At 35.2% G+C, this 27,933-nt stretch overlaps 2 protein-coding genes across 4 annotated transcripts in view; one reads left to right on the top strand and one right to left on the bottom strand.

Annotated features, from left to right (window-relative positions):
- The window catches only part of LOC107630141 (pentatricopeptide repeat-containing protein At4g04790, mitochondrial), a 14,919-nt gene extending 3,618 nt beyond the window's left edge, over positions 1–11,301 (bottom strand). Inside the window, exons 1-11 of one of the 3 annotated variants that reach the window (XM_021118506.1) lie at positions 10,826–11,301; positions 10,414–10,473; positions 9,625–10,269; positions 8,921–9,100; positions 6,723–6,787; positions 5,784–5,891; positions 4,018–4,206; positions 3,470–3,565; positions 3,107–3,205; positions 1,448–1,567; positions 183–287 (exon numbers count right to left, since the gene is read on the bottom strand). In XM_021118506.1, the coding sequence (XP_020974165.1) occupies positions 183–287; positions 1,448–1,567; positions 3,107–3,205; positions 3,470–3,565; positions 4,018–4,206; positions 5,784–5,891; positions 6,723–6,787; positions 8,921–9,100; positions 9,625–10,269; positions 10,414–10,473; positions 10,826–10,994 (1,836 nt within the window). In that variant the 5' untranslated portion in view covers positions 10,995–11,301. The remainder of the gene's footprint in view (positions 1–182; positions 288–1,447; positions 1,568–3,106; positions 3,206–3,469; positions 3,566–4,017; positions 4,207–5,783; positions 5,892–6,722; positions 6,788–8,920; positions 9,101–9,624; positions 10,270–10,413; positions 10,474–10,825) is intronic. The other 2 variants (XM_021118507.1, XM_016333200.2) reach the window with 2 other exon arrangements.
- Positions 12,122–13,891, top strand: LOC110269420. The gene is made up of 5 exons (XM_021117234.1): positions 12,122–12,305; positions 12,909–12,943; positions 13,026–13,281; positions 13,393–13,692; positions 13,839–13,891. Exons 1-5 carry the CDS (start codon positions 12,122–12,124, stop codon positions 13,889–13,891), a joined length of 828 nt encoding a protein of 275 aa, XP_020972893.1.

Here is a 27,933-nt window from a genome sequence, read left to right as displayed (position 1 = left end):
CCCCCCTTTTCCTTTTTCTTTTTTTCTTCTCTCTTAAAAGGACTCCAAGGTCTCGTGCCTCAGAAAATAACTTCATTTTGGTTAGATAGAATTTACTTTCAGGAAAATGCAACATGGAAGATCAATCAGATATTAGATAACTGTTGTTGCACAATGGATATACATCTCTCCTTCACCCATACCTGTTTTGCCATATCCAATTTGCCACAAGCTGCATATGAATTAATAAGGGCCATAAAAATCGGTTTTGCAAGTGGGATTTTATATTGCTCCATTTCTTCACGATACTGCAAAAATTATTCAAGTTAGCAACCTATAAAAAAGATAATATACAGATTGGCTAAGACCTTTTGTTGGACAATACAGTATGAAAGAATCAAGGAGACCTAAGAGGATTACCAAATCTGAAGACTATATAATTGAAGTTTCTTAAAGAAGCAGAAGTTCCAAGAATAAGGAGTCAGGTTCCATTAAAACAAACAAAAAAGTAAGTAGAAGCTGTCAAGTTATAGTTGTGAATTTTAGAATGCATGTTATAACACTGAGATACAAAATTCCTAGTAAACTTAGGATTTTCACTTACATATTATTGCAAAATTGATTTTAAAATTAAAATATTTTTTTGTTTGAAATAAAGAATATATCACATAACATCTTCACAGTATCTTTTGAATATAAAAGAGTGTCAGTATCTTTAGAATATAAAAGAGTATCAAATATCATCTAGAAATAGTTTTGATTATATGATTATTTCCTTATTTAACTAGGAATAGGGTTTTACCGTTATTATAAGTAGAGGTTAGTGATCCTCTCTTATAAAAAATCACAAAATAATCAAAACAGAACTTCACTTCATATTATTAACCTATTACTTTTCTCTTTTCCTTTTCTCCACCTAGACCCACAATCTCAACATTTTTTTAACATCATTGTACAATTCAGGACATCAAGCAACTTGAGTGATGAAATTTCAAAAACAACAAGCCTCAAGCATTCACAAAGGAAGTGCAAATAGATTACCTCATGCCTAAAGGAAAATTGATCGTGTTTTTCTATTTCCATAAAGCAACAACAACAACACCACTTTATCCCACAAGGTGAGGTTGACTATATGGATTAAACAACGTCATTGTATTCTATCCTATATATCATGTTTATAGTGGACGCATAGATCTTTTTTGACTACCCCGTGCATAGTCTTTTTAAGTCTACTTCTACCTTTCGCCACTTGTCTATGTTCCATCTGCTCCACCCTCCTAACCAGATACTCTGCCAATTTTCTCACATATCTAAACCACCTAAGACAAGATTCTATCATCTTTTCAACAATAGACACTATTTTAACTTCCTTAACTAAGATGGGGATGTTAATACACACAAACACACAAAAATGATCAAAACTTGAGAGATACAGAGGCAATGCCATCATACAAAAATAATCTTTTACCTTGATTATATCCTCTTCTGTTTCACAATTACTAATCAAATAGCTGAAAGTCTGTACATCAGGATTAACATTGGCATCCTGCATGTGCTTGAGGACCCTCAAAGCACCACTGATATTTTTCTACAAAAAAAAGTGAAAATAAAACAAATCAAAGTATGGTGAAAAAGGGAGCAAGTAATTTGAAGAAAATAGGAAATGGATTAGAGGGAACTACTCAGAAGAACAACATCCAAAAATGCAGGGGGAAATCAATACTAAGAGATCATCTGAGGTACTCTTTAATATTCTAAGATATATTGCGAAATATTCTATGTTTTTATAACATATAATGGAGAAATTAAAAAATTTGGTTTTTTATTTCTAATATTTCTCCTGAATATATAGAAATCAATACTGAGAGATCACCTGAGGCACTCTTTAATATTCTAGGATATCTTATGAAATATTCTACCTTATTATAACATATAATGGATATTACCAAATTTTGTTTTTTATTAGTAAAATTTCTCCTGAAACTAAAGCATACTAAGCTTATGTTTGCTCCAATCAAATCCTAAAAGGAAAAAAAAAAGGCATAAGTAAGCCAGGATTGCTTCGAACAAAATAGGCCAGACTAGAAATGCTACCAACAAAGTCAGACTAGAATTGCCAGAAACGAAAAAGAACTAAATGGAATTGGTTGTAAATCTGCCAGAAAATTGTGTCCAGTGGTAGCAATAGTTGACAAAATGGGTAATAATTATCACTAATAAGAGGTTGCCAAAATGATTATATGGCACCAACAATGACCAAAACTAAAGTGATGATACTGTTAGCTGAATAATCAGTGCAACATTCAATTGCTAGAAATAACTTGTGGCCACACATGACTGGAGAAGCACTTTAGAGCTGTATCAACCTGTTGGAAAATAACAGGACTGCCAAAAAAAGAAATCGAGACAGTAAAGAATTGCTAATGAATAAATCAGGACTGTGTAGAATAAAGAACTAAATTAAAACGAATCAGGACCATATTACAGTAAACACTGAGGTTGTATAAGACTGAAACTAATAAGCACTGCATGGGAGTGCCAAAAAATAAATTCAGGATGTTCAAAAGTGCCAAAAACAAATAGTAGGAGCTCCAAATACGCAGAAAAAATGCCAGACAAAATGAGAAGGACAGCCATAGGCCATAGAATACAAACCACAAGTGAGGTACCACAGAAATCAAAGAGCTCCAAATAGTAGGAGCTCCGCAGTAACACAGTGGCCACAGGTCATGGAAGATAGTACCACTTTGATAATAAGAATCTGAATAATAAGATACGTTGATATGTTGTGATATTGTGTAACAGTGGTGTAATGCAAAATACAAAGCACTACACTGATTATAACATTGATAACAAAATCCTAATCCTAAATCTTATCAAACGAAGACATAAATCATGAAATATAAGGAAATATAATGTGTAATACAAAGGATATGTTTGGTTGCAAGGTAAAATTAATGCAAAACTTTTCATGAATGAGCTCAATATGTAATTTTACACATTAAGGTCATCCATGAAAACATCCACTCCATGTCTCCATTTTATCCCCCAAACACCCTTAACATGTATAATAATCAATAGGAGAAGTCTCAAAGTGAGAATAGAGATATCCTCAAAAGAATGTCACCTCTCGAAAATATCCTGCCATTATAGCATTGTACATGGCGGTAGTAGGTTTGAAATTCATTTTCTCCAAGTCATCAACCATCTTGTATGCACCTTTAAACTGCATCATAGAAAGTAATTGCAATAAATTTTAATAGAAGTCAACATTTATGGCTAGCGATTGACCAACCAAAGAGACCACATAATTGAAAATATATATGAGTATATGTGTGTGTGTGTGTGTGCTTTTTTCTATAAATTATATAGAATATATATGAGATCTCCCTATTCTATTAATAAGGATTTATCTAATATAATACCAATCTAGTAATATCAATGTAACCATGCAAAAAAAAGAAAGGGGGGGCGGGGTTGTACAACTTACATCTTTCACCCTCACGCAAAAATTTACCAAACACCTACATATTTCACCATTCAACTTCAAATGGAACCGCTGTATGATAGAATAGATCCGGTAAACCTTGAATGTTGAGAGAGAGAGAGAGAGGGTTAAAAGAGAAAAGGATAACTGTCAAGAAGGCTTAAGACAAGTGAAAGTCGTTACAGAGAAAATTTTAACATCAAATAATTAAGCTCTGGTGAAACATTCAGACTTTTTATGTTATAATAGTTCTGTATGCGTAATACAGAAATGGAAAATGCAAGTATAACGAAAGGATGTTTAAGTTGCAAGTCTTGAGATTTTGACGAAATACAAAAAGTTCATTTGGTTTGTAACACTCCTCATCATATTTGATAATGGTGGCTGAAAGTAATCAAATCCTATAAACCATACTATCCTTTTTATTATAAAATGTTTTTTAAATGAAATGGGCTTAATTAAAAGCAAAAGTTCACTTGTCTTTAATCTTTCTCCCCTTTTATAAAAGAGGAGTGGGGCACAATTTGATAGTTATACACTCAATCACTTACTACAGCAATTGAAACAGTATGGACGAATTGCGAAGGGAGAAAAAAGGCAGAGCTGTTGCAATTAATCTGTCCTACCAAAATATGTTCATAGGTTTCCTCACAAATGTGTAATATGGACTGTAACATCCTAGTTGACAATGTAAAGCCTGCTTCACACATATTATCAACAAGATCAAGTGCAACATCAACCTGCATTGAAAGTTAAAATTATCACCAAGGGAATTCAATTTAAATGCATGCTCCAGAGAAGTAAGGATAACTCTATCAAACATACAAACATCAAGTTAGAATATCCCTAAAACACATTATGATCTTTGAAGTAAGAAATGTAAATAAAATAGGTAACAGAAAAGTACCATTATTTTAGGATCCCATTTAGTACATGATTTAGTTACCATTAGTAAGAGTAAAGAGTTACTTAAGAGAGAGTTAGTTAGTTAGTTAGATATGATTAGTAGGGGATCAGTATGAATAAAGAAAATAAGGAACACAGAAGTAATTTTAATCACTCGGTGAGCCTTTGGAGAGAATGTGGAGCTCTCATTCTTCTACATATTGTACTAAGGGGTTTTCCTAGGAGTAATGTTCCTTAGCACATAATTAAATTTTCCTAATTCTTGTCTTCTCTAGTACCAGTTCTAAGAGGGGAAATCGACCAAAAATTGCAAAGACCCCTAGAGAGTTCAGCTTCTGGCAAGAGAGTCCAAACCCATGTAAATATAGCAGCTAGAGAAGAATGAAGCTTTCAGTCATATTGGTCTTGGGTCACTGGACTTGATTCAACACCAATGGAGAACACAATTTGGGTCCATGATAGAAAATGTTTTGAGATATTTCTATTTTGGGGCCAAGCTGAAGAGGAGAGTGGAGCTCTCAACCTTCCAGATATTGAACTAAGGGGTCTGGCCCAAATTCTATGGTTCATTAACACACTATTCACTAAGGATTTCCAAATGCACTGCCTTTGCCTAATTCTTGTCATATCTGGCACAAGTTCTACCATCTAACAAACATCTTTAAAACGCTATATTTTACTAGGGATGGTAGAAATTAGCAGTTGGTACTTTGACTTCAAAGCAGAGCACTAATAATTACACTTGCAAATTCTTCAAAATCGGAAGCAACTGGTTCAAATCAAGCAAAAAGAAGAATGAGTTAACTTTTGGTAGCCAGTGGGATGGTGGAACATTATCAGCATAAATCCAATTTTGAAATTGCAATTAAGTCTTACCGACATTCAATAAAAAATTAGGGGTAGAGAAAGACCTAAAAAGACTTTGAATAAGGTGGTCAAGAGAGATTTAAGCATAAATGATTTTTTTTCTTGGTGGTAAAGCATCACTAGAGAGATCTTGGTCAATATCACTTTAATTTTTTTCTTTCTACTCTTTCCTTATGAATTTATATCCTTTTGACAAGACAAGCCCTCAAATGTCAATAGATAGAACAAAGGAAGAACCGGTTGTGGAACTAGTGGAGTTATGACAAGACTGAAGAATAAATTATATGAAAAAATTACATTATTGAGTGACTCGTTCTTTTTAAATATATGAATAAACATATTACTATTTCATCATCTTGTCCAAAGTTTGTTCTTCATATTATGGTCAGGCAAAGGATGATGCCAAGAGAAGTGCTTTAGTGCACTCCAAGGGTTCTAAAGGTCTTGTTATCATTTTCACTCTACCATCCTTTTTCAATCTGATGGACAAGCCTCTTGTAACCAAATGATACTCATAATACTAAAATGAAAGAAGTAGCTGTACCTTGCCTATATCACAGCAATACATAATCAGCTTTTCATATGATGACGATGAATGTAAAACTTCCAATAGATCATGCAAACTCTTGAATTTTGAGATGATATCTTCAACCTAAGAAAAAAGAAAGAAAGAAAATTTTCTTAAAAAGAAATTATTTTAGGAAATGTTATGCCAAACACCACCTTTGAAACTGAAACTTCTGCCCAGATCTCTGAAATAAGATCACAATTTATTAACATTTTGTGATTAGGGGCATGGGAGAAGCCCATTTCCAGCAGCACCCAACAGTTCCCCTCATGCCCTCAGAAGTATCTACCAACTTTCAGCAAACAATTCTGCATAATATATAAATTGAATAATGCATATACTATATAACTGGATTTAATAAGATATGATCACTTCGGGGGATTTATATCTGCTCAGACACTTATTAAGGTACATATCCGTCCACTGTTCAACTAGCATGTGTACCACTTCTTTTGCCAAAATCAGTAAAAGTGGGCAAAAACGGTTTTAAATCATTTTGCATGCACATCGGTCATTTTATAGATATGGAAAATGGAAAAGTTTGTTTGTCCCAGGTAAAATATACGCAAACTCACGGTCACGGACCAACTAGATTTATATAACATTCACAGTGACTCAAGTCTCAATTATCTTGAAAACGTAAAAGTAAAAACATAGGTCAAGGACTTCCGTTTCGGACATGTTGAAAGATTGGAAAACTATGCTTTATAGATAATTCTTTCTTTTGCTTTGCTTTTGGAAAGGGATCTCTTATCACCCAATCTTGTCTTTCCCTTTCCTCCTCTTGATGAAATTTTTAAAAAAAAAAAAAAAGAGGGAAAAGAGGAGGCAGAAAGTTATAGATATGCCGACAAGCCTCCTGACATCACACAGCATCAAGGACATTACAAGAAGCATTCATGAGAAGTTCCTCACCGCTAAATTTGGAGTGCTAACAGCAAAATCAGCAATGAAGCCTGAAATATCATCTTCATCAAAATCTGCATTACAGAAAAAATGAATAACTCTAACTACTTACAAAAGACCACCATTAAGGACAACTTTGTAGAGCAAAACACAACTCCCTAGCTAAACAAAAGTACAGAACCAGAACTCAACAGATTCAACATCAACTCATTCTTTCTGCTTGGAAACAGATTTCTAATGTCTTAATTTATTTTGGCTCAAACCCTATTTGGTGTTTAGAATTTAACTCATAATTGGAATTGAGCTTCTGAATCCAAATACTTGAAATGCCTATTAGAGATGGTGTGCCTTTCTAATGTTTGGAGTTGGTGCTCTAAAAACATGCTTCCTTTGGTCAATCCATCAATCTAGTTGCCTACATGGATAATATTGCCATTACATGTAATGATTGTAAAGGCCAAAAGAGATAGAAAGTAAACAATAAAACTAGAAGAGATGGGGTAGGAATGAACTAGTGTGAAATCACCCCTTCCCCAGTTATAGAATTATACTGGAAATGCAGGAAATTATAGAGCAGAAAAACACTATGGTAGTGTTAGATAGACTCCCATGCTCTGTTCCCCATTCTGTCTTAGTTCTACCTTCTCATTATCCCTTTTTCCTCTATAGAGCAAGAATCTCTCTCTCATCCCTAACAGAATCGGCCCAGGATCACACACCCATCCACTAACTCTTGCACATGGCCTAATTAGTTACACAAGTGGTTCCCCACCATTTGCACTTTTATGTCTCCTATTCATGCTAGTAAAGGAGGAATTCTATTGGCCCCCTGTTGCTGCCTCAATAGAATCTTCTTTCTTGCTCGCACCCTTCTCAGAGTATGTATTAGAATCATACAACAGGATTAGGTGCAATATTTTTCACAGGATTGAAGTAGCTCAATCAAAAACCAAAGTTGTCATATCTCGAAGAAATATGTTTCTTGATATTTTGGACAAAATTGGGAATGGTGGGTGACACTCTTGTAGACCCAATATTAAGCTTCAACCAGATCAAAGAGATTTGAACAAAAGAAGATATCAAAAGATTTGTTTTATGCATTACATGTATAAGCAGAACATCTTTAAGACAGACAACAAAAGCAGAGAAAAGAACAGGTTATTAATGAAGTGGAGTTTTCAGATTCTATAAATGTCTGACAGGGGAAAACCTCTAAAAAATCGTGAGTTTTACACCAAATAGAGGACAAATATCCAATTCTGCCCAAACTTTCTTGTCCATGTGTTTGCTATCTAATATAGTTACGCCCCAACCAAATACACCAATTAGTGGCACAGATAGCACACTACTGCAAAGATTTGGCTTCCTTCCTCCTCCCAAAACCAACTTACCTAGTCAACAAGAACTGCTCCAGAGATCTAGAACACCCAACACGTAAATATATAGAATTAGCCATAAAACAAATATCCAACTGATTCTAAACTAGCACTGTACATAATATATATATATATAAACTGCCCAAATAAGCGATTTAATCTTTAAGGAGCTTTGGACTTCCAATGGATGTATCAAGGCAAAAATGAATTTAGATCAAAGAATGGGCTAGGAAATTGAAAGTAAGATTTGAAAGAACATATTCTATCAGACTGTGAAGTACCTACTCCTTAGGGAAACCAAACATTAAGAGCTAGCTGTTACGAGGGAAGAGCTAATCTCCTTAAATACAACATCAAGCATCCCATACTACCCAATATTGGGCTTTGGGCACCCCATAATACCCAAGTACCTAACACAGACACAAGAGACAAAGACCTATTACCTAGACAAGGAGACAGGATGACAAAGTTAAAGAGACCCAAGAGTAGGTGAATTCCTAAACATGATAAAAACTCTGGATTGAGAAGTTGTGGATAGAAGATGACTACGTGGTTAGCATAGTATGATCTATACCCTCAATGTGTTGTATATTTTGTCACTATCAACATAATAACTACTTAAGCAAGTGCAATAGTTGGATTATACTTGATCAGCAGTGAATCTGTGTATATATTAGTACAAGAGAATCCAAAACACAAAAAGGAAACAAAAACATGCATGCATACATACTAACATACACATGTATAAAGACTTCTTTTTAAAACAGAACAATGATCTTCTTCTTGTACTATTTTAAAGGAGCTTAATTAAGTATAAGGTCATAGTCATACCTTGTGCTCTCAAATCCAAAAATAAATTCTCGGCAAGAGATTCCAACTGTAGCCTTCCTAATGATTGAAATACACTTGCTATAGATTTTGCAGATGAAAACATTGTTATGTCTATATTTTTCAACACATCTGTAATCTGGAACTTCAGATCACTTTCACAAAGAGCCAATAAGTAATTTTCTGCAATAAGATTTGTTTCCAATTAACGTATGTTAGTGCCATATGTAACAAAATTCCTTTTACAATGGGACGTCAACATACACAATAAGCGAAATTGCATCAATATGTGTCAGGTTAGGCTAGGCACAATCACTTCTATTATTATGAAGCTAGATGGTAGCTATGTCCTGGGAATACAATTTAGCATGAATTTTCAAACCATGTTTCTAATATCTAAGATGTGAACAAAGACTAACTTGTTAATTGCAGTACAATGGCAAAGCACACCCATGTCCAACAAAGATAACAAGTTAAACCAGAATATTTAGTATTTCCATTTCACAATGCATGGCACACAATCCCAAATCAAATGAAGAAGGATCTCTTGTAAAAAGCATCAACATAGTCTCTACATTAAAATAAAGCAAATCATGAATGTCCCACATGGTACTGCTAAAAACCTGTGCTGTATATTCAAAAATATGTTACTGTTATCTGAAATAAACTATAAAAAGTTCATGCACGTGAAACATAGATTCACCAACCTCGCATAGCAGCAGTGTCTTGGCCATCTTCTACGGTAATATATTCACAAATATCCCGAATCATTTCTTCATCTTCAACTCTTATCCACAGCAACATTTCATAGTAACCTAACCGTGAAACTGAACACTCAGCTCTGACCACATCAGAGAAAAGTTGAAACTCTTTAACCATGCCCATGTCTATGACATACCTAAGCAGTGGTTGATATGTTTCCTCTTCTAGCTTAAAACCGCACTCCTTCATATTTTCTAAAAGGTGAAAAGCCTTACTCAATTCTTCTATGGCAATGTATTCATTATCAGTAGTCCTTGCCTTCTGTATACTCATCTTTATTAATGCATTGAACTCTTTCACACCAGTCTCTCGACCCAGCTGACGAAACACATCAAGGGTCGTCCCTGTTCCTAGTCTTTTCGCACACATTTTAACTAACCTATCAAAACGGACATCATGGCTGAGTTTAAAAATCCATTTGCTTTTCCTCTCACGGGCTAACCCCCTCCGTTTAGTCAAAAGGTAGCCAGGAGACAGATTAGGACACCACGTTAAATCTGCTACTTTTTCCATTTTTGCTTTGCGATAGTCAACTTCTTCGACAACAGGTTCCTCTTTCACGACAACAGGTTCCTCTGCCAGAGATGGACCTGCAAAACGAAAAGGGTGCACAGCACACCCCAAAAGATTAGCATCAACCATTTTAAGATGTCTGGAAACATTCCAAATTGCAGCATAACCAAGTCAACTTTTAGCACTCCGCATTTCTCACAGTAAATTTCACAAACACTTACTGTACACTATAGAAGAAACCTCGGAAGCCGTATTATCATCATCAGGAGAATCCTCTGCACCTAAACATTCAAAAGAAAAAAACGTTACTACGAACACAACAGAGGGAACCCGATCATACAGCAACAAAAAAACAATGCATTTGATCACACACAAAGTTCAGTTATTATTATTATTATTATCCTCTTCAGGTGGAAAAACAAAAACCCAGCTACTTTACTCTATTTATTATTATTATTATTATTATCATTCTGTTTCGCTCCCTCTCAACTCCAAGAAACAAAACCCATTAATGCAACGAAGTTCAAAAGCTACTGAGAAATGAGGAACAACGGTAATGGTGGTTAGGGGTAAAAAAAGTTGAGACAGATTGGATACGGTTTGCGAATATGGAAAATTTTTTTTTTTTGTTACCTCGAGAAGGGACACGGTTGTGGCTCATAGAAGAATGGTTGAACTCAGAAGCATTGTGCTCAGAAATGGAAACGGAAGAGGAAGAGGCAAGTGCCATGGCTTTCCATGCTGAGTGAGAGCGATATAGGGTGCTGAGGGTGCATAGTTTTCTTATGGTGGAGGCGCGCATCTAAGTTCTACAAAAACGATGAACAATTGAAGATGACGGTTGGGGGTTTCGCTTCTTCTGCTCTTTCTTTTTTAGTTATAGGTTAGTTAGCGTGTGGGTTTTAAAAGGAAGTGGTTTGTTGTTGTCTTGCACTGCGTTCGGATTTCTGAAGTCGCGAGGCAACGATTGATTATACAAGTGGCTCTCTGAATGCAATTGAAGAGTGCAACTGCAAACCCAGCGCCAACAAGCACAAAACATGAATGATATTGCAGAATGGGGTGATTGTGATGGGGTGACTGATGAGTTCAAATAGAGCGACCCCGGAAAAAAGAAGAAAAAGAATTTGCTATTATTATTATTATTATTATTATTATTATTATTATTATTATTATTTCCTTACCTTTCTCTTATATTTGATTTAAAACTAGCCAATTTTGTTTTCTTTATTCACTAGAAACTTTAAAGTCTCTAAACATTTTCTAAATAAAATAAATCTTGCTTGAAGCTTTGGGTGTGAGCCAAGCTATGGATGCCAATTTGAAGCAACTTCTTCCAATCCAATTTATTCCGACTTAGATAATGACAAACTTTTTAACTGTTGTCTAAATTTGAACTTTTTATTTTTAATATTGGAGTGATAGTGGTATTTTTTTAAAATATGAATTGTTGGTGTGTTATACTCAATTGTGGAATCGTTTAATTATAGAAGCAGAAATCGGATCGTCCGATTTATTAGAGATACAGAAATCAGATCGTCCGATTTCTAGAAGTACACAAATCAAATCGTCCGATTTGTAGAGGTACAAAAATCAGACCGTCCGATTTGTGAGAGGTACACAAATCGAACTATCCGATTTATATTAAAAGAAAATTAAAAAATTTGAGATACAAAAATCAAACCCTCCGATTTATGTACTTTCTACAATTTAAAAAAACGCCAAAAATTACAATGTTAAGGTATATTACCACTTCTATTTCTATAACAAAAAAAACGGGCCTACTACACATACAAGCAAAAAGGCCTTACAAGTTATCCAAACCCCCAGCCCACAAACAATCCACACGCGCAGAGAAGAGCATTGAATGGGGCGTAACATTCACGCGCTCCACTCAAACGGTTACGCTTCGCATAAACTGCCCCCTTAATGGCAGACTCTTCCACTTCTTCCACTTCTCAAAGCCATTCAGAGAAAAAGCAAACGTTCCATTTTCGAGCATCATTCGATACTGAAAATATACAACTCGTCGCTAATATTGGAAAATTCCATCAACACAACAAAGAACTCTCGATCAAGAATCTCCAGAGAAAACAAAGCTATCATACTCAAGGTACGTTACATTACCATTCCTGTATATTTTCCACATTTCGAAATTGAAGAACTAGGTTTTACTGTTCTTCTACGTTGTTTTACGTTTTACTGTTCTTCTTGCTCTACGTCTCATTTTACAGTTTATGATGTTCTACTTGTTCTAGGTTTTACTGTTATTCTTGGTTCTATGTTACACTGTTCTTCTTAGTTCTTCTAGGTGTTACTGTTCTTGTTGTTCTAGTTCTTCTGGTAACTGATTTTTGGGGTATATTCCGTAGTTTGGTGGATGTATATGAGGTAATTTGTTGGGTGTATATGGCACAAATTGTTGAGTGTATATTTCTGAACTGATATACTGTAATAGTCAGCAGTTGCAACTGTTCTTATATTTGCTTGTCTATGGGTGTATATTGCTTGACCTTGTATATTGATGCATGTTTGAGTGATATCTGACTGATATATATGGGTGTATCTGAATCATATCTAAGGGTGTATCTTACTGATGTCTATAGGTGTATCTGACTCATATCTATGGGTGTATCTTACTGATATCTATGGGTGTATCTGACTCGTATATATGGGTGTATCTTACTGATAGCTTTGGGTGTATTTTTCATTTCAGAAAAAATGGCAGCGAGAAACCAACCTGGAAGAAATGTAAGAACAAATATATGTCTTAGATGAAATCAGTTTTATATAATAGAAACATATCTGACTATAATTTTATTTTTGTTTACAGCAAACAAAAGACCTTAAGTGTGCAACACATTTGTTAAATGATAAATTCAGAAACATGAGTGAGGAGAAGAAAACGATTGTGAGGGATTTGGGATTCGGTGGCTTGATGCACATCCCACCACTAAGGGTGCATCACCAAGTGTTAAGGGAGCTGGCTAACAACTTCAAATTAGGGGAGAACAGACTGGAAATCGGATACGGTTCTTTTAAAATAACACCAAAAAAAATAGGTGATGTGCTTGGCATCAACGCAACAGGTAACTCGCTAAAAATTATAGGTGTATATTAACTGACGCTTGGGTGTATTTTAGTTGATGCTTGGGTGTATTTGAACTGATATTCATACTTTGTTGTTTTCCTTTTTGTAGGAGATCTATTTCCTCAGAAAGTCGATTATAAGAAATTTTCTGAGGATGACAAAGAAATTTTTAGAAGATTCCAGGGTAAGACCCTCAAAAGTCTTACAGATGAGATGATGGATATTGGCGTTGGTAACGAAGAGGATCGCCTAATGTTCAAGAGGATTTTCATCCTCTATATACAGATGGCGTTCCTTTTACCAACGACAATAAACAAAATCTCGCCTGTGCACCTGGCCCCAATTTTTGAGATGGACACCATAACAGAGAGAAACTGGGGAGGGCATGTTTTGAGTTTTATCGTCAAGGGTATAACCGACTACAAGGAGAAAAAGAAAAAGGCAATTGATGGCTGCCTCTTTGCCCTGATGATAATTTATTTTTATCTTTCTAAAAATAAAGACAAGAAGAGGGCTGAAAGACCGCTAAAACCCTGGATTGCCAACTGGAGTAAGGAGCAGTTGGACGAAAGAATGACGGCGGAAAGAGAGAAAAATATGGTAAGTGAACATAATATGTTGGGTGTATTTTATTTACCTGAATGCTGCTAACTAAAATTTCTAATGTTTCAGGGGATTGTAAAGATGGCGCAAACAAGAGAGAAAATGAAAAAAATAGAGAAAAAAAGAAAAAAAAAACAAGAAATCAAAAAAACAAAAAAAAAGGAAGGCAAGTTCAACATCGTCTTCGGAGCAAGAAACAACTGATAGTGACAGTTCTACCTCTGAGTCTGAGACTCAAGAAGACTCAGAGCATTCACCAAGAAAACAACCTAGCAAAAAGGGAAAAAAGTAAGTACCATACTTGGGTGTATTTTCTTTATCGAGTTGGGTGTATTTTGTGGAACCATTTGGGTGTATTTTGTTTATGAAGTTGGGTGTATGTTGTTTATTAAGTTGGGTGTATTTCGTTTGTTGTGTTGGGTGTATATTGTCCATTCAGTTGGTTGTATCATGTGCATTCATTTGGGTGTATTTTATATCTTTAGTATGTTCTAAATAATGATTGTTTGCCTTCCAGAATGGACTCCAAAAAAAGGAAGAAGAGTCAAGAGGATGAGGATTCTGATTCAGAATCTGAATCAACTGATGAGTAATGTTCTGAAATTATTACTCCTTTCTCTTGGCTTAATTATCAAGATTTCGTGTATTAACTGAAGTGTCTCTTATTAACTTATAGAAGCGAAGAATCATCACCAGTGAAGAAGCAAAAAAAAAAAAGAAAAAGACACAAAGAACACCAAAAAATTAAGCACTTCTTTGGATAATATTCTGTGATAAAATTATTTTTTTTATTTCTGATTCATACTTATTTTTTCCATCTAGAACACAATCCAAAAAGAAAAAGGTTGTTGTTGAGCATTCATCTCCTGAAGAAGATCAATCCTATGATGGGTATAGTACTTCGTAAGCTATATTACCGTCTATCATCATAATTATTTTTGTTAACATCTTCTTTTATGAATGTAATGGCAGATATGAAATAGGAAGTGAAGATCTAGACGAATTGTTAAGGAAAAACAATGAAAAATCTGCTGCAGAGGGGTATGTCTTGTTGGGGTGTATATTTCAGATTTTAGTGTGTTTTCTTTGCTAATAATTGTTTCTTGTTTCGCAGGGAGAAGGAAGCTGACCTGCGATCGACAGAAGGTCGCTATGTCTCCTCTGAAACGTAAGAAGAATTATTTAATAAAATCTTGTTATCATGATTTACCTGTATCATATTTTGTCTGAATAACATGAAATCTGTTTAGAATACCGGACGTGAACTTGGGAAGTGATGATCCTTTCTCTCAAGGACACACAGAACAAAGTAGTATAAACAGGCCGGCAGAGAGCATGTAATTTCTCTTTCAACTAACCGTTACTTTTGTTCTCTTATTACCTTCTACTTCTAATTCTGTATATATTTTTTTTAGAAAAAAATCCCTTTATTATTTTATTCGAGAAAAAAAGGCAGGAAAAAAAAGCAAAAACTGCAAGTATGCAAGTTCTCAAAAAACAAAGCCTGTCTTCCTTTTGAATTGTTCGGGTGTATTTTTTTACTTCCTTTGGGTGTATTTTAGGTTGAGTCTGGTTCAAGAGTCAGCCAGTGAGCCGGCTGATTCGAATATAATGGTTGTGAGGGAAGAGACACCGTCGGAAGCGCTTGCAATGTGAGTTTTTCAAGAATATTTCAACCTTATAACCTTATTATTTTCAAAGGCGTTGTTAACCTTTCATTTTTCTTCTTGTTTAGAGTTCCAATTCAAGTTTTTGTGCCAGTGTCCCAAACAACCACTGTGCCGGAATTTGAAGAAACACCTGAGACAGATTTTGAACCAACCCCTCTGCTACAAATTGAAGGAACTACAAAAACGTAAGAAATAGTATTGGGTGTATATTTGTTTAGAGTTTGGGTGTATATTGGGTCTAAAAGGTAAGTTCATCAGACTAAAATCAATCTTTACTTATCATCCGTATATTCTTACTCTTATAATACGTTATACATGATCACGCAGTTATCCAGCCGAAGAAGACGCTGCTGCGCTGATGATGATGACACGGACAGCATCGTATGTTCCTAAAACAGATCCAATGCCATCATTCAGCCTGGACTTCACTGATTCAAGCCAAGAAGAAGCAGCAACGCAGGAAGGAGCGTCAACGCAGGAGGCAGACAGGGCAAAAACTCCAGAAACTGCAAATTTGCTAGAACAATTAGAGGATTTGGTACAAAAAATAGCAAGCAGTGCGGCGAAAGAAGAAAGTAAAAGACCACAAATTCAAAAGGAGACTGGCGGAGAAAGTTCTGGGAAGTTTGAAACTCCTGCGGGAATAAATCAGAATACGGGTGATATGAAAGAGAAGTGCTACATCTGGGCGACGCGAGTGAAGACATACACAGATAGCAGTACTAACGAGTTTGACAACCTGTGCACTCTGATTGCCCATGACAAATACATTTTGAATAGAATGCACCTTGCATCGCTCCAGGCAGGAAGTTATATAGAATCTGAGGTAATATTAGAATAACATTAATGTTTTAACACCAAAGTTAACTGCAATGTTTATTAATGTAAATTGATTTCGGCATATATTTCTAGATTGTATCTACCATGTGCCTCATCCTCAACCAGAAAAATGATAAAAGGTTTCAAGAACAAGTATACTGTCTCCCCCCTGATATTGTGGTAAGTGTTACTTCTACGAATTTTGGCTGTATTTTCTGTATTCCTTAGGGTGTATATTCTCTGATCAACGGGTCTATTTTTGTATTCATTTGGGTGTATTTTTTACGTTCAATTGGATGTAAGTTGTGTAGTCATTTGGGTTTATTTAAAGTATTCACTTGGGTGTATTTTCAGTATTTCATTTGTTGTTTCACAATTGTTGCAGAGCATGGCCGTTTCGAAGCACCCAAACGGGAAATTCATATCACCTAAAACCAATAAAGAATTCAAGGTGGAAGACTACCCAATGTTTATTCCCTTCATAGATGGAAAAAAATTAGCTTTGCATCGATATGTGAGTTTTCATTTGTAAAATTTGTTAGTACCGTTCTTTATTTATATGCCAAATAAAATAACACACTGTTGAAATGTGGCAATCCTTCAGATTTTTGCACCTGTTTGCTACTCAGGCCATTAGTGGTTATGGGTGATTGATACAACAAAGGGGAGATTTTATATACTTGACCCGCTACACAAGAAAGCTCCAAGCGATAGGAGAAAGCAGCTTAATAAATTCACTGTAAGTTGGCTCTGTGTTCTTTATTTTAATAGATAGGTGTATTTCAATTCAATATAAGGTGTATGTATGTTTTGCTTTGGGTGTAAGTATGTTCTCTTTTGGGTGTATTTCATTCGGGTATATTACTGATTTGTTTTGTTTTTTAAGGGATATATAATTTCAAGAATTAGAGCATATGCCGGCGGGGCACCTCTGAAGAAAAAGGAGAATGAGTTAGAAATTAAAGCAACATACGTTAAAATCTCAGGCCAAAAATCAAGGTATAAATTTGTGTCTCTGAACATTAAACTTTCCTAAATGAGATTTGTAATTTATTTTCTTCGTTTTCAGCTATGACTGTGCTATTTACGTTATGAAGTGGCTTGAGTTAATTGAGCCCGAAAACATTAAAAGGGCGAAGTATGAATGGGATAATTGGCCACATGTAACTGTCTTTAAAACTATATAACTCTGTATTACTTTACTGGAATTAATATTATTGTTTAAACAGAATATACTTTTTAATTGTAGGAGGAGGTGGACCACTATAGAGTAGAATATGCTTCGCGGATACTATTCAGTGAAATGAATAAAGAGAGAGATCAAGCAATTAGAGCGAGTAATGCAATAAGACTGTCCAAGCCATCCTTAGTATTATTGAGTCCATTTTGTCAGATAAATTCTACTGATATAGAAACTGAGTAATCTAACTGCTAGCTAGTTTGTAAATTGAACAAATGTTGTAAAAATTTGCCATTTATAAACAACTTCTGTTCAATGAAATTTTTTTCCATAGTTAAATTGTCTGTGCTGTATTCAAAAGCTTTGTATTACAGGTGGTAAAATATGAAGGAAAACATCAAGGCAGCTCGAAACACAAATTATAAACTTTTACATCGAACGGAAGTTTAATATACACCCAAGATTGCTTAAATATACACCCAAACTGTCTGTGTTGTTAAACTGTCTGTGCTGTATTCAAAATGTATGAATTATAGGTACTATAATATGAAGAGAAACATCAAATCAAATATACGCCCATAACCTGCGATTTTTTACACCCAAAGAAAGTTGAATATACACCCTGAGATCTATCCCCCCTGATGCTTTGAGCCTAAAACCCTGAACCCTAAACACTTAAAACATAAACCCTTACCCCTAACCTGTAAACCCTAAAACCCTGAACCCTAATATTATATATATGTATCTATATGTAGAATGTGAATCACAAGAAAATTCACAAAAATACACCCAAAAGAACAGTGCTTTTACACCCATATTCTGTAACTATACACCCAAAGAGTTATCCCCTGCTCCTGGTACCCTGAACTGATAATTCATAACATGTCTTTGATATTGGCTGGAATTTGAATGCACCACTGATGCGGCATCAAACAAGTTTATCTGAATATAAGAAACTCACATATTAGCTAAACTACTAACGAGAAAAATAAACTCAATCACCACAAATTTAAAGAACATTACTTTTACCTCGCTTAAAACTTTCGTTTTCTTCTTCTTTATGGCATTTGCAATCTGTTTCTCCAACTTTGAACCTAGCCTATTTTCTGGACGTCCTCTTGTTCGAATCCTTGGCGGGCTTTGAAGCTCGTTAACGGATTCCAAGTTGGCGTCTTCGTGGGATAAAGAAGATGTCCGGGTCGCCTCTTTACCTTCTTGCTCCATCGTTCCAGTATGTATCTAGGTAACACTTGGCTTACTTGTTCAAAGCTTAACACGCTTAGTGCGTGACGACACAGTATCCCTCTCGACTCGAATAATAAGCATTGGCATTTTACCTCGGCTGCAACTGAGTCGTAAGTAACCACAAACTTGTTGAATATTGAGCTGGAAACTTGTTCTCCGAGTTCGTATACTGAATAGCCTAGAGCGGAATTCGTTAATCTGGTGATGCAATTCGCCTTTCCTCTGAATTGCGCTTGGACTTCCCTAAACTTTTGATGAGTGTACACATCTTGAAACTAAGCTTCAATGGAGGATTTGGTTGCACACGGTATGACCGTATGAAAATCTGCAGCATCTGATTCTCTCTCTGCTTGCTCCCGGCTTCCGAGGCAATTATCGTATTGTTTGACGAACTGAATAAGCGAGCTGTTCCGGGTGATAAACTTGTTAAAAAATGAATGTATGCTCTCGCTCATTTGTGTGTTTCTCATCCCTGCCCAGAAGTGGTGATCCAGATAGATAGGAACCCATATATGATGGTCTTCATACAGATCTACAGAATACACCCAAACACAGACTATAAATACACCCGAAAAAACATGCAATTTACACCTCTGCTGCAGATTTTTAACAAACATTACCTGAAAGCCACTTGTTATCCACAAGACCAAAATTCAGCAGAAAATCATTCCAATTCCTATCGAATGAGTCTTTCCTATGAGAGTTCCAAACAACTTGGCTCATTTCTTGTTCGATATCTGCATGTCCCTTGTACCCGTTTAATTTGCTTGGTATCTTCTTCATGATGTGCCAAATACACCAACGGTAAATTGTTGTTGGCATACAGGCCTCTAAAGCCCTTTTCATTGATGCGCATTGATCGGTGAGAAACCCTTTCGGAGCGTTTCCTCCCATGCAACGAAGCCAACATTCAAATAACCATTTGAATGATTCAATTTCTTTGTTTTTCATCAAAGAGCATCCGAGAAGTGTTGACTGACCATGGTGATTCGCCCCGACAAAAGAACCACAAACCAAATTATACCTGAAACAAATTACCATAGTGCAGAATGCAAAATCATTAGGTACACCTAACAAATGCTTCGTATACACCCAAAAAAACAGCCAATATACACCTCTGCGGCAGATTCAGAAAAATACATTAATTTAGCATCATAAACAGGGACAGTTTGTTACCTGTTTGTATTGTAGGTGGTGTCAAATGAAATAACGTCTCCGAAATACTCAAAGGCAGCTCTGCTTCTTGCATCGGCCCAAAAAGCCAGCTTAATCGATTGATCCTCCTCGAGTTCAAGCTCAAAAAAGAAATTCTGATTCTTCTCTTTCATTCTTAACAAATATTTTCCGAATTCCTTTGCATCTTCTTGTTCGGAAACATTCCGCACTTCTCTCGTAATGTAATTCCTCACATCCTTTTCGATAAAATTTAACTCGCGATGACCCCCCGCAGCCGCAACAAATGATTGGTAGGTTTTGCTTGGTCTGATACCGGCCTTCTCGTTATTCTCTATTGTACGACGAATGGACATGCTTAGTTCCCTGTGCTGTTTGAGCATCTCTGCTTTACTTGGACAGTAGGGGTGTGAATGATCCAGCACAACCTTTGAAATGATCCAAGCACCGACATCCTTCAATGTGTGTATATAAATTCTTGCAGGACAGTTTAAACCGGCTGTCGGATTAGTCTTCTCGGTCGGAGATATTTTAGATTTCCATTTTCCCTCTCTGCTACATGTAATCAATTGATTCTTAATCTCGTTTCCCTTCCTATTTGTGCTCCGAACTCTTGTAGAAAAACGTGCAGCCTTGGCGTAGTTCCTGTAAAATTTTTCAGCATCTTCAAGGGTGGTAAAGGTCATTCCAACCTTCGGAACAAACTGGTCATCAACAACAGAGAGAGGCTGCAGAATACACCATGTCAAAAACTAAAAATACACCCAATCATTACTGATATAATACACCCGAACCGAAACAACTCAACTAAAATAACAAAAAAAAACCATAAACTGTAAATACACAGGCTGCAGAATACACCATGTCAAAAACTAAAAACACACCCAATTATGTCTGATATAATACACCCGAACGACAACAACTCAGCTAACATAACACAAAAAGCCATAAACTGTAAATACACCCACACTTCTCGCAAAAATACACCCAAAAAAGTTTTGATCTACACCCGAGCGTCTGCTATAAATTCCAGATAATTAATCAAAACTAATACATTACATTCAATCGACAGATTCATGTTAACATGTTAGTTTCACAGTCAATGTTCACGAATTATTCAGCTACACAATGCTATTCAAATGACTACAACAAAATTCAAAGTAATCGTATGTAAATCAAACCTCAGGAACTTCGTTAGATTCAAATTCATAATCCACTTCGCCCTGATTCAGCTGACAATCTGAGGTTGAATCATCCATAATCTTCAAAACGAGTTCAAACTTTGATTTCAGAAAATAACAAATCAAATAGAAAACGAAGCTGGAGTTGTAGAGAGAGGAACTAACGTAAATGACGAAGAATATACCAGTGAGAAAGGAGGGAAAAAGAACGATTGAGAAGAAGCAGGAAAGAGGCGCGAGAAGAAGAACGAGCAAATCTGAAAATAAGGAGAACGAAGAAGGAAATAAATCTTTTAAATTTTGGTAGTTATATATACGCGAGATCTTATATAGCGCGTGTATTGGACGTATGTGTAGCAGCGCGTCTTTTGGGTTTATTCCTTAATGAACTTGTAAAGCATACAAGCCATTAAGGCTTGTATGCAGAGCTTTTCTGCAAAAAAAAAAAAATTAGCCTCTAAATTTGAAACAGATATACTTAAAATTTCAATATTACTAGTATAGGGTGGGTATGCGTAATAGTTGCCATGTTCGATATTCATGACACCCACAAACACACAAGCATATATATAATGATAAACTATCATTTTTAATCCTTAGTTCCTTACAAATACCTGTTAGCTCTCTCGTATGGTATACTATCTATGACTATTTTTTTTCTATTCTATACATTTTATCTTCGCCTCTCCGTTTTTCCCTTTATTTCTATCTAGATTCTTTTCGTCGTTGCCTGCTAGTTTTACTTCACTTTTTTTTTTGCCTTGTCGTCTGTCATTCTCATTTCTTTTTTGTCATCTCTTATTCTTTTCTGCTCTGCCTTCTTTATATTATCAGTACCTTTCCCTTCTACTCAACCTGGTCTTTCGTCAGCCAACTTGAATCATATTATCATCATGATACTAACTTTTTTTTTCTCCAGCGATCAAATTCTTTTCATCGTCGATGAGCCCACCAGTGCACATCATCTTTTCTCTAAAATGATTTTGTTCTTCTGGGCCAACTTTTGCTGTCCAAGACACTAACTTCATCAACCTCTTCCTCATGAGTTCAGGTATATAACTTATTGTGAATTTGTTCTTGTTATAGTTGTTTGTTAATTTGTTTTGTTATTTGGAAAATTCAATTTATGTAATTGTTCAAACTTTGCAATTGTTTTGCAATTGTTTAAGATACTTTCATGATAGCTACATCATTCTTTCTGATATTGTTTGTTATAGATTTGTAAACAATATTATATTTTCATTATACTTGAATTTAAATTATTTGTCATTGATCTAATTGTAGTTTATGTAGTTGTTTCTAAATTGGAAATGCATCATCAACTTATTTCAGACAAGTAAAAAGGTTAATCCTACAGTACCTTAAATTGAGTTTTAATTATTAAGGAATTTAAATACAATTTAATAGAAAAATTTAGATAATCAATTTTTAGTAAGTCAACATTAGACGAACTTTATTTAAGAGTTTATAATTTAAGGTCTAAAATGATGGGTTTATGATTTAGGATCTATAATTTAATATAAATTCTAATTTGTAAAAAGTTGGCTGATGCTGGTTTAAAAATATTGGTAACCTAGCATTATATAAATTAATAATTTAATTAATTGTTATCTATGTTTACTCAAGTGTTTAATGTACTAAGAAATTTTTTTATAAATAATATAAGTAAATTAGGTGAAATAAGAACTTGAGAAAATCTTAAATAACCTCAAAATCGAATACGAGCAAACAATTCATCTCTGAAGTACGACTTCAACTGACAACCAATCATAATTCTAAAAATTGAATCAGATTATCGGTTGGATAAAAAATTTTGCTCTTTCGTATGTAATTTGGTTTGGTTAAGTAGAAAACCTCAAAAGGGTTAACCACAAAAACGCCTCCAAAAATTTTTTACGCTAACAAAAATATCCTCAAATTTTGTTAATAAAAATATCCTTAATAAATTTAAAAACATTACAAAAGTGCTCATACGTAAAGAAGGATCTCTCCATCAACGAAATTGGCTAAGGTTGCAAATGAAAAATGGGTAGATGGTATACTGAGTAATGATATGGCATCATTTAAACCCCCCTCCCCAAATTATACCTAATCTAATTGCAACCACCATCTCCTCTCCCTCTTCCCACCTCCTCACCCTCTACTCCTTCTCCTCCCTCGCCATCCACGCCGTCCACACCTAGGATGCCTCTATCACCTCGTCCTCCGACGCCATCAACATCAAGCTCCATTCAATTCTGCACCTCTATTAGTGATCATCCACAAAGCAGCCATATCAGAGCCCTCATTGAAGATATTAATCTACCCAACACTACACGTCACTACAAGACCTAAAGGTCATCAGACGTCCATTCTGCGTTTGTTTCTGTAGAGGTGGCGGCAGAGGACGAGAAGAAGACATGGTTCTGGAAGGTGAGAACAAGAGTGGTGTTAGGGATATTGGTGGATCTGATGAGAGGAAAAACTTGGTTTCTCCACTGTAGCTAGAACCACAGTCAACAACATTGTTTCGACGCTTCATCTGCCTCCATTTTTGCTTATTAGTTGAAGTCTCCAACTTCTGTCAGAGTTAGAATCAAATACATGAGCTTGAGTTTTGCAAACTACTTGCAAATCCAAGGTAAGTATCATCGAGTTTATCGTTATTCATGAGAACCATTGTGAGATTTCTCTACTAATGCATTTTACCTTTTTTATTTTCAAAAAATAAATGATGCACTACAAGAAAAACACTGAATATCGTCGAGTTTATTGGCGGAATAACAAAAATAATCTGCCCAATAAACTATTATTGTCAGATTTTTCAAATTTACCGTTAAAAAAATTCCGATGATATAATCCTCGTGAATTTGACGGTAATTATTGGTGGATTCTGCAACGGATTCTTTGACCCAAAATATATTTGGCTACTGGGGAAAATTTTTTGCCAGTAATTTTGGTGCCACACTATATTATTTCGCGCCATTTATCGTCGGATTTTTTCACCGATAAATCCAATGATAAATTCAAGGTTTAATTACTCTGTTGGTCCTTATAGTTTCACCAAATTTTTAATTAGGTCCCTATACTTTTTTTCCTTTCAATTGGATCCCTACACTACTATAATTTTGTAATTAAGTCCTTCCTAGTGTAAAAAATATTAGAGTTAACTGAATATTTATTCGCAAATTGAAGGTATTTATAATTAAAAACTTAATTAAATCTTTGACCGCATGCATTGTGGTAAAAATATTATGTTAATTTTAACATTTTTAACATGAAAAGGACGTAATTACAAAATTAAAAGTAGTGTAGGGACCCAATTGAATGGAAAAAAAGTATAGGGACCTAATTAAAAATTTGGTGAAACTATAAGGACCAACAGAGTAATTAAACCTAAATTCAATACACAATTAATAGTCAAATTCTAAATAATATAAATTAAATAAGAATTTTATTAAATATTAAGTGTACATATAAAATAATAAGTCAAATAAATAAGATACAATCAAATAGAGCAGAACAAAACCTTAATCACTACGGATACTGATAGTCGTCGTCGCCATTCCACTGGTCCTACTAAGGCGGCGGTCTAGGCGGTGATATTGGTGCCCCTCCAGCAACACCTTTGCCACCAGGGCGCATCTGCTGAATTTGCTCCAGCTCATGTTTAAGCTCCAACCTGATAAAATCTGTGTTTGACACGTGTATGAGGATCTCGTTATACCTCTCTTTAGACTGTTGTAGCTACTGAGCTTGTTGGTAAAGGCTCTGGGTGAGATTCTACACGTGCTCCATCAAATCGATGATGTCCTCGAAATTTTTTTACGAAAAAAAAAATAGATGTATATTTTTATCCTATCCGATTTTATCACATTTTATTTTGATTTGTATAGATCCGTTTAGCTCTTATATGTCCTCATAACCGCAAATAAAATTAAATTTTAAAATGTACATATTTTAGTTAAAAACAACAATTAATCTATAAAAATGTACATATTTTAAGCATAAAAATAAACACTAATAAAAATAAGAGAAAAGGATAAATAGGTCATTGACATTTAAGTACTCGAGGATTTGAAAATACATTTAAGTCTTTGACCTTTTTAAAATTTGGACATATCGATTCCTCATTTTCACTTGGTTCTGTCAGATTCAACGGAAAAATCAAACGTGACTCCTATTGTACTGACTTGGTTGATACGGATACATAGAGAGTTTTTAATTAGACAAATTAGAATCATAAATCGATATGTCCAGATTTTAAAAAGGTTAAAAAGTTAAATATATTTTTAAATCCTTAAAAATTTAAATATCCACAAATAAAAATGTCAAGAATCGATTTGTTTTCTCTAAATATTAAAAAAAAGACTAGTCAGGCGTCATCTATGAGGATGGCTTGCACCTGATCAACTAATTACCCACCTTAAACAGGTAGAGGTAGGTGAGGTACCTACCGCTCCACATACTATTGTCACCCTATCAAATATTGTATTTGCCAAAATTATTTAGGAGTTATTGCATAAGATTTTACTACATTTGGTTTTAGTTAGTTGTTATTGCATCATACATAACTCCGTTCAATGGAATAAGGTTTCGTTATCGTTGTTTTACTATTGTGTCGGAGATAGTAGAAGTAGATACGGTGATGATAGGAAAATAAATAAAAGAGTAAAGTATTATTTATGTCCCCAACGTTTGGGGTAAGTCTCAAACCTGCCCCTAACGTTTCAAACGTATTATTTGTATCCCAAACGTTTTTAAATCGAGTCAATGTTGTCCTACCGTCCAAATTACTAAAATTTCGTTAACGGCATTTTACAAAGGGTGAGAGAAGACACAATTTGATGACGTTTTGCCACCAATCTACAGAAAACTCATTGGAAGGCCTAAACTGAAACGGAATAAAGCTGCAGATGAGAACCCAACTAGGAGAGGAGTATCTCGCGAAGGGCAGAATCAGAAGTGCTCTTATTGTTTTGCTAGAGGTCACAACAAACGGACGTGTCCAAATAAGCGCAAAGTAGCTGCAACTGCGTCAGTGAGTACTTTGCTTGGTTTTTTTCTGGTTCGGGCTTCATTTTTATGAATTGCATTCAAAGATTATAATGTGGTATTGTGGCTGTTAACTAGGCAAACAAAGTTCCTGGATCTACAAGAAGAGCTTCAAGAATCATCTCTAGCACTATCTCTAGCATTATCTCTAGTACTATCTCTAGTCAGGCTTCTAAGCAATCACAAGCTGCTTCAAAGAAGACCACAACGTCAAGGCCAAAGAGAAAATCATTTGCCAATGATGTGAGTTCCCAACAATCGCAGGCTACTTCAAAGAAGGTTAAGTTGACCCCATACAACAATAATTCTGGACAACAACTCAAGGGTGCTGCCAAGCACAACAATCTCAGGGTGCTGCCAAGCCCATCGAAGCACGTCAGCATATCCCAACTCAAGTTCATGGCTAGGACACCTCCCAAAGCATGGAAAAAGATGTGATGATTACGATGTGTGCCGTTTTATGTTATTTGGAAGTAAAAGACTTCTCTTTAGTATCATTATAATGTGTGAAAACTAGTTTAAAGACTATAGTTTGTTATCTCAGACCGTTATTGTGGAGCAAAATGTGTAGCTCTTGTTTTATTATTTTGCTGTGAATCTGTTGTGGTTGTAGCCAATGACAATGTTATGGTTAATGATTAAGTAATATGTTAGAGTTCTGATTGTTGTTATGCTCATGACTTGCTTGATTTAAATAGGATGCAAAATATAACACTGCATTTCATTCAATTCATTTTCACAATTCAGATGAGTTCAATAAAACAACATTGCAGCTGCACAATCTAGCCTTTCATCAAACTTAATTCAACAAAATATCATTTCATTACAATTTCATTGAGTTCAATAAAACACCAATCAGTTCAACATCACTGCTATTTCTAAGCCAAAATACAGAGCACAAGTTAGGGATCTAATCATTTTCTCCTAAATCTCATCATCTCCAGCAATATCATTGTAGTAAAAGTCTTCCAAATTTGGTGGTGGTTGTTTTTTCACAAACCAATATTAGTACAACTGTCCATCCAACTAAAGCAACTCCCACTGCAACCATGAACCTGAACTCAACCTTATTCAATTTGCCCTTCAAATTTATGACCTTCATTCTTAACCTTGAAACTTGTGGAGGATCTTCCTCTGGTTCTGCCCATACAAAATAGCCGCATTCTTCTTCAATCTAGACCAAACATCAGACAACCGAGTCACACCCACAGATTGTCAAAACATATAACTCAACAACAAATAAACATATGGCTAAACCTCACCCTAAAGTTAACGCAACCCTAGAACCTCCGCCCAGTAGCAAGTTATCCTCCTTTGACGTGCTTGGTTTCTATTTCGTGTCGCCAGCTTGCTGCTTTGCGTCGCTTTAGATTGGCATGCTTCATACTCCATCTTTTTTCAAGTAGAGGAAATCGAGCTTCAGAGAAGCTGCAGCAGCAAGAAGAAGACGATTTTGAAATTACGGTTTTGAAGAGGACCCTATTTTCACATTTATCTATTTATTTTTTCTTTTCTTTTTAATTCAATAACGGTAACAACAAACGCCCTGCCACCGTGTATACTAACCTCCACGTATGCAACGCCGTTAACAAAATTTTAGTAATTTGGACGGTAGGACAACATTGACTCGATTTAGAAATGTTTGGGATACAAATAGAACGTTTAAAATGTTAGGAACAGGTTTGAGACTTACCTTAAACGTTGGGAATAAATGATACTTTACTCTAAATAAAAATAGTCAGAAT

Source organism: Arachis ipaensis, chromosome B03 (genome assembly GCF_000816755.2).
Source record: "Arachis ipaensis cultivar K30076 chromosome B03, Araip1.1, whole genome shotgun sequence".
In the NCBI taxonomy this organism is placed as follows: Eukaryota; Viridiplantae; Streptophyta; class Magnoliopsida; order Fabales; family Fabaceae; genus Arachis; species Arachis ipaensis.
The sequence above is the reverse complement of the archived record's forward strand: the minus strand, read 5'-3'. Positions and strand labels throughout refer to the sequence as shown.

Bases quoted from the DNA above. Each gene is read 5' to 3' on its own strand.
- LOC110269420 (XM_021117234.1), top strand. From the start codon at position 12,122: ATGGCAGACTCTTCCACTTCTTCCACTTCTCAAAGCCATTCAGAGAAA. The intron at 12,944-13,025 runs GTAAGAACAAAT...TTTTGTTTACAG, and splicing joins GAAACCAACCTGGAAGAAAT to CAAACAAAAGACCTTAAGTG. The intron at 13,693-13,838 runs GTATAACCGACT...AACTGGAGTAAG, and splicing joins TTTGAGTTTTATCGTCAAGG to GAGCAGTTGGACGAAAGAAT.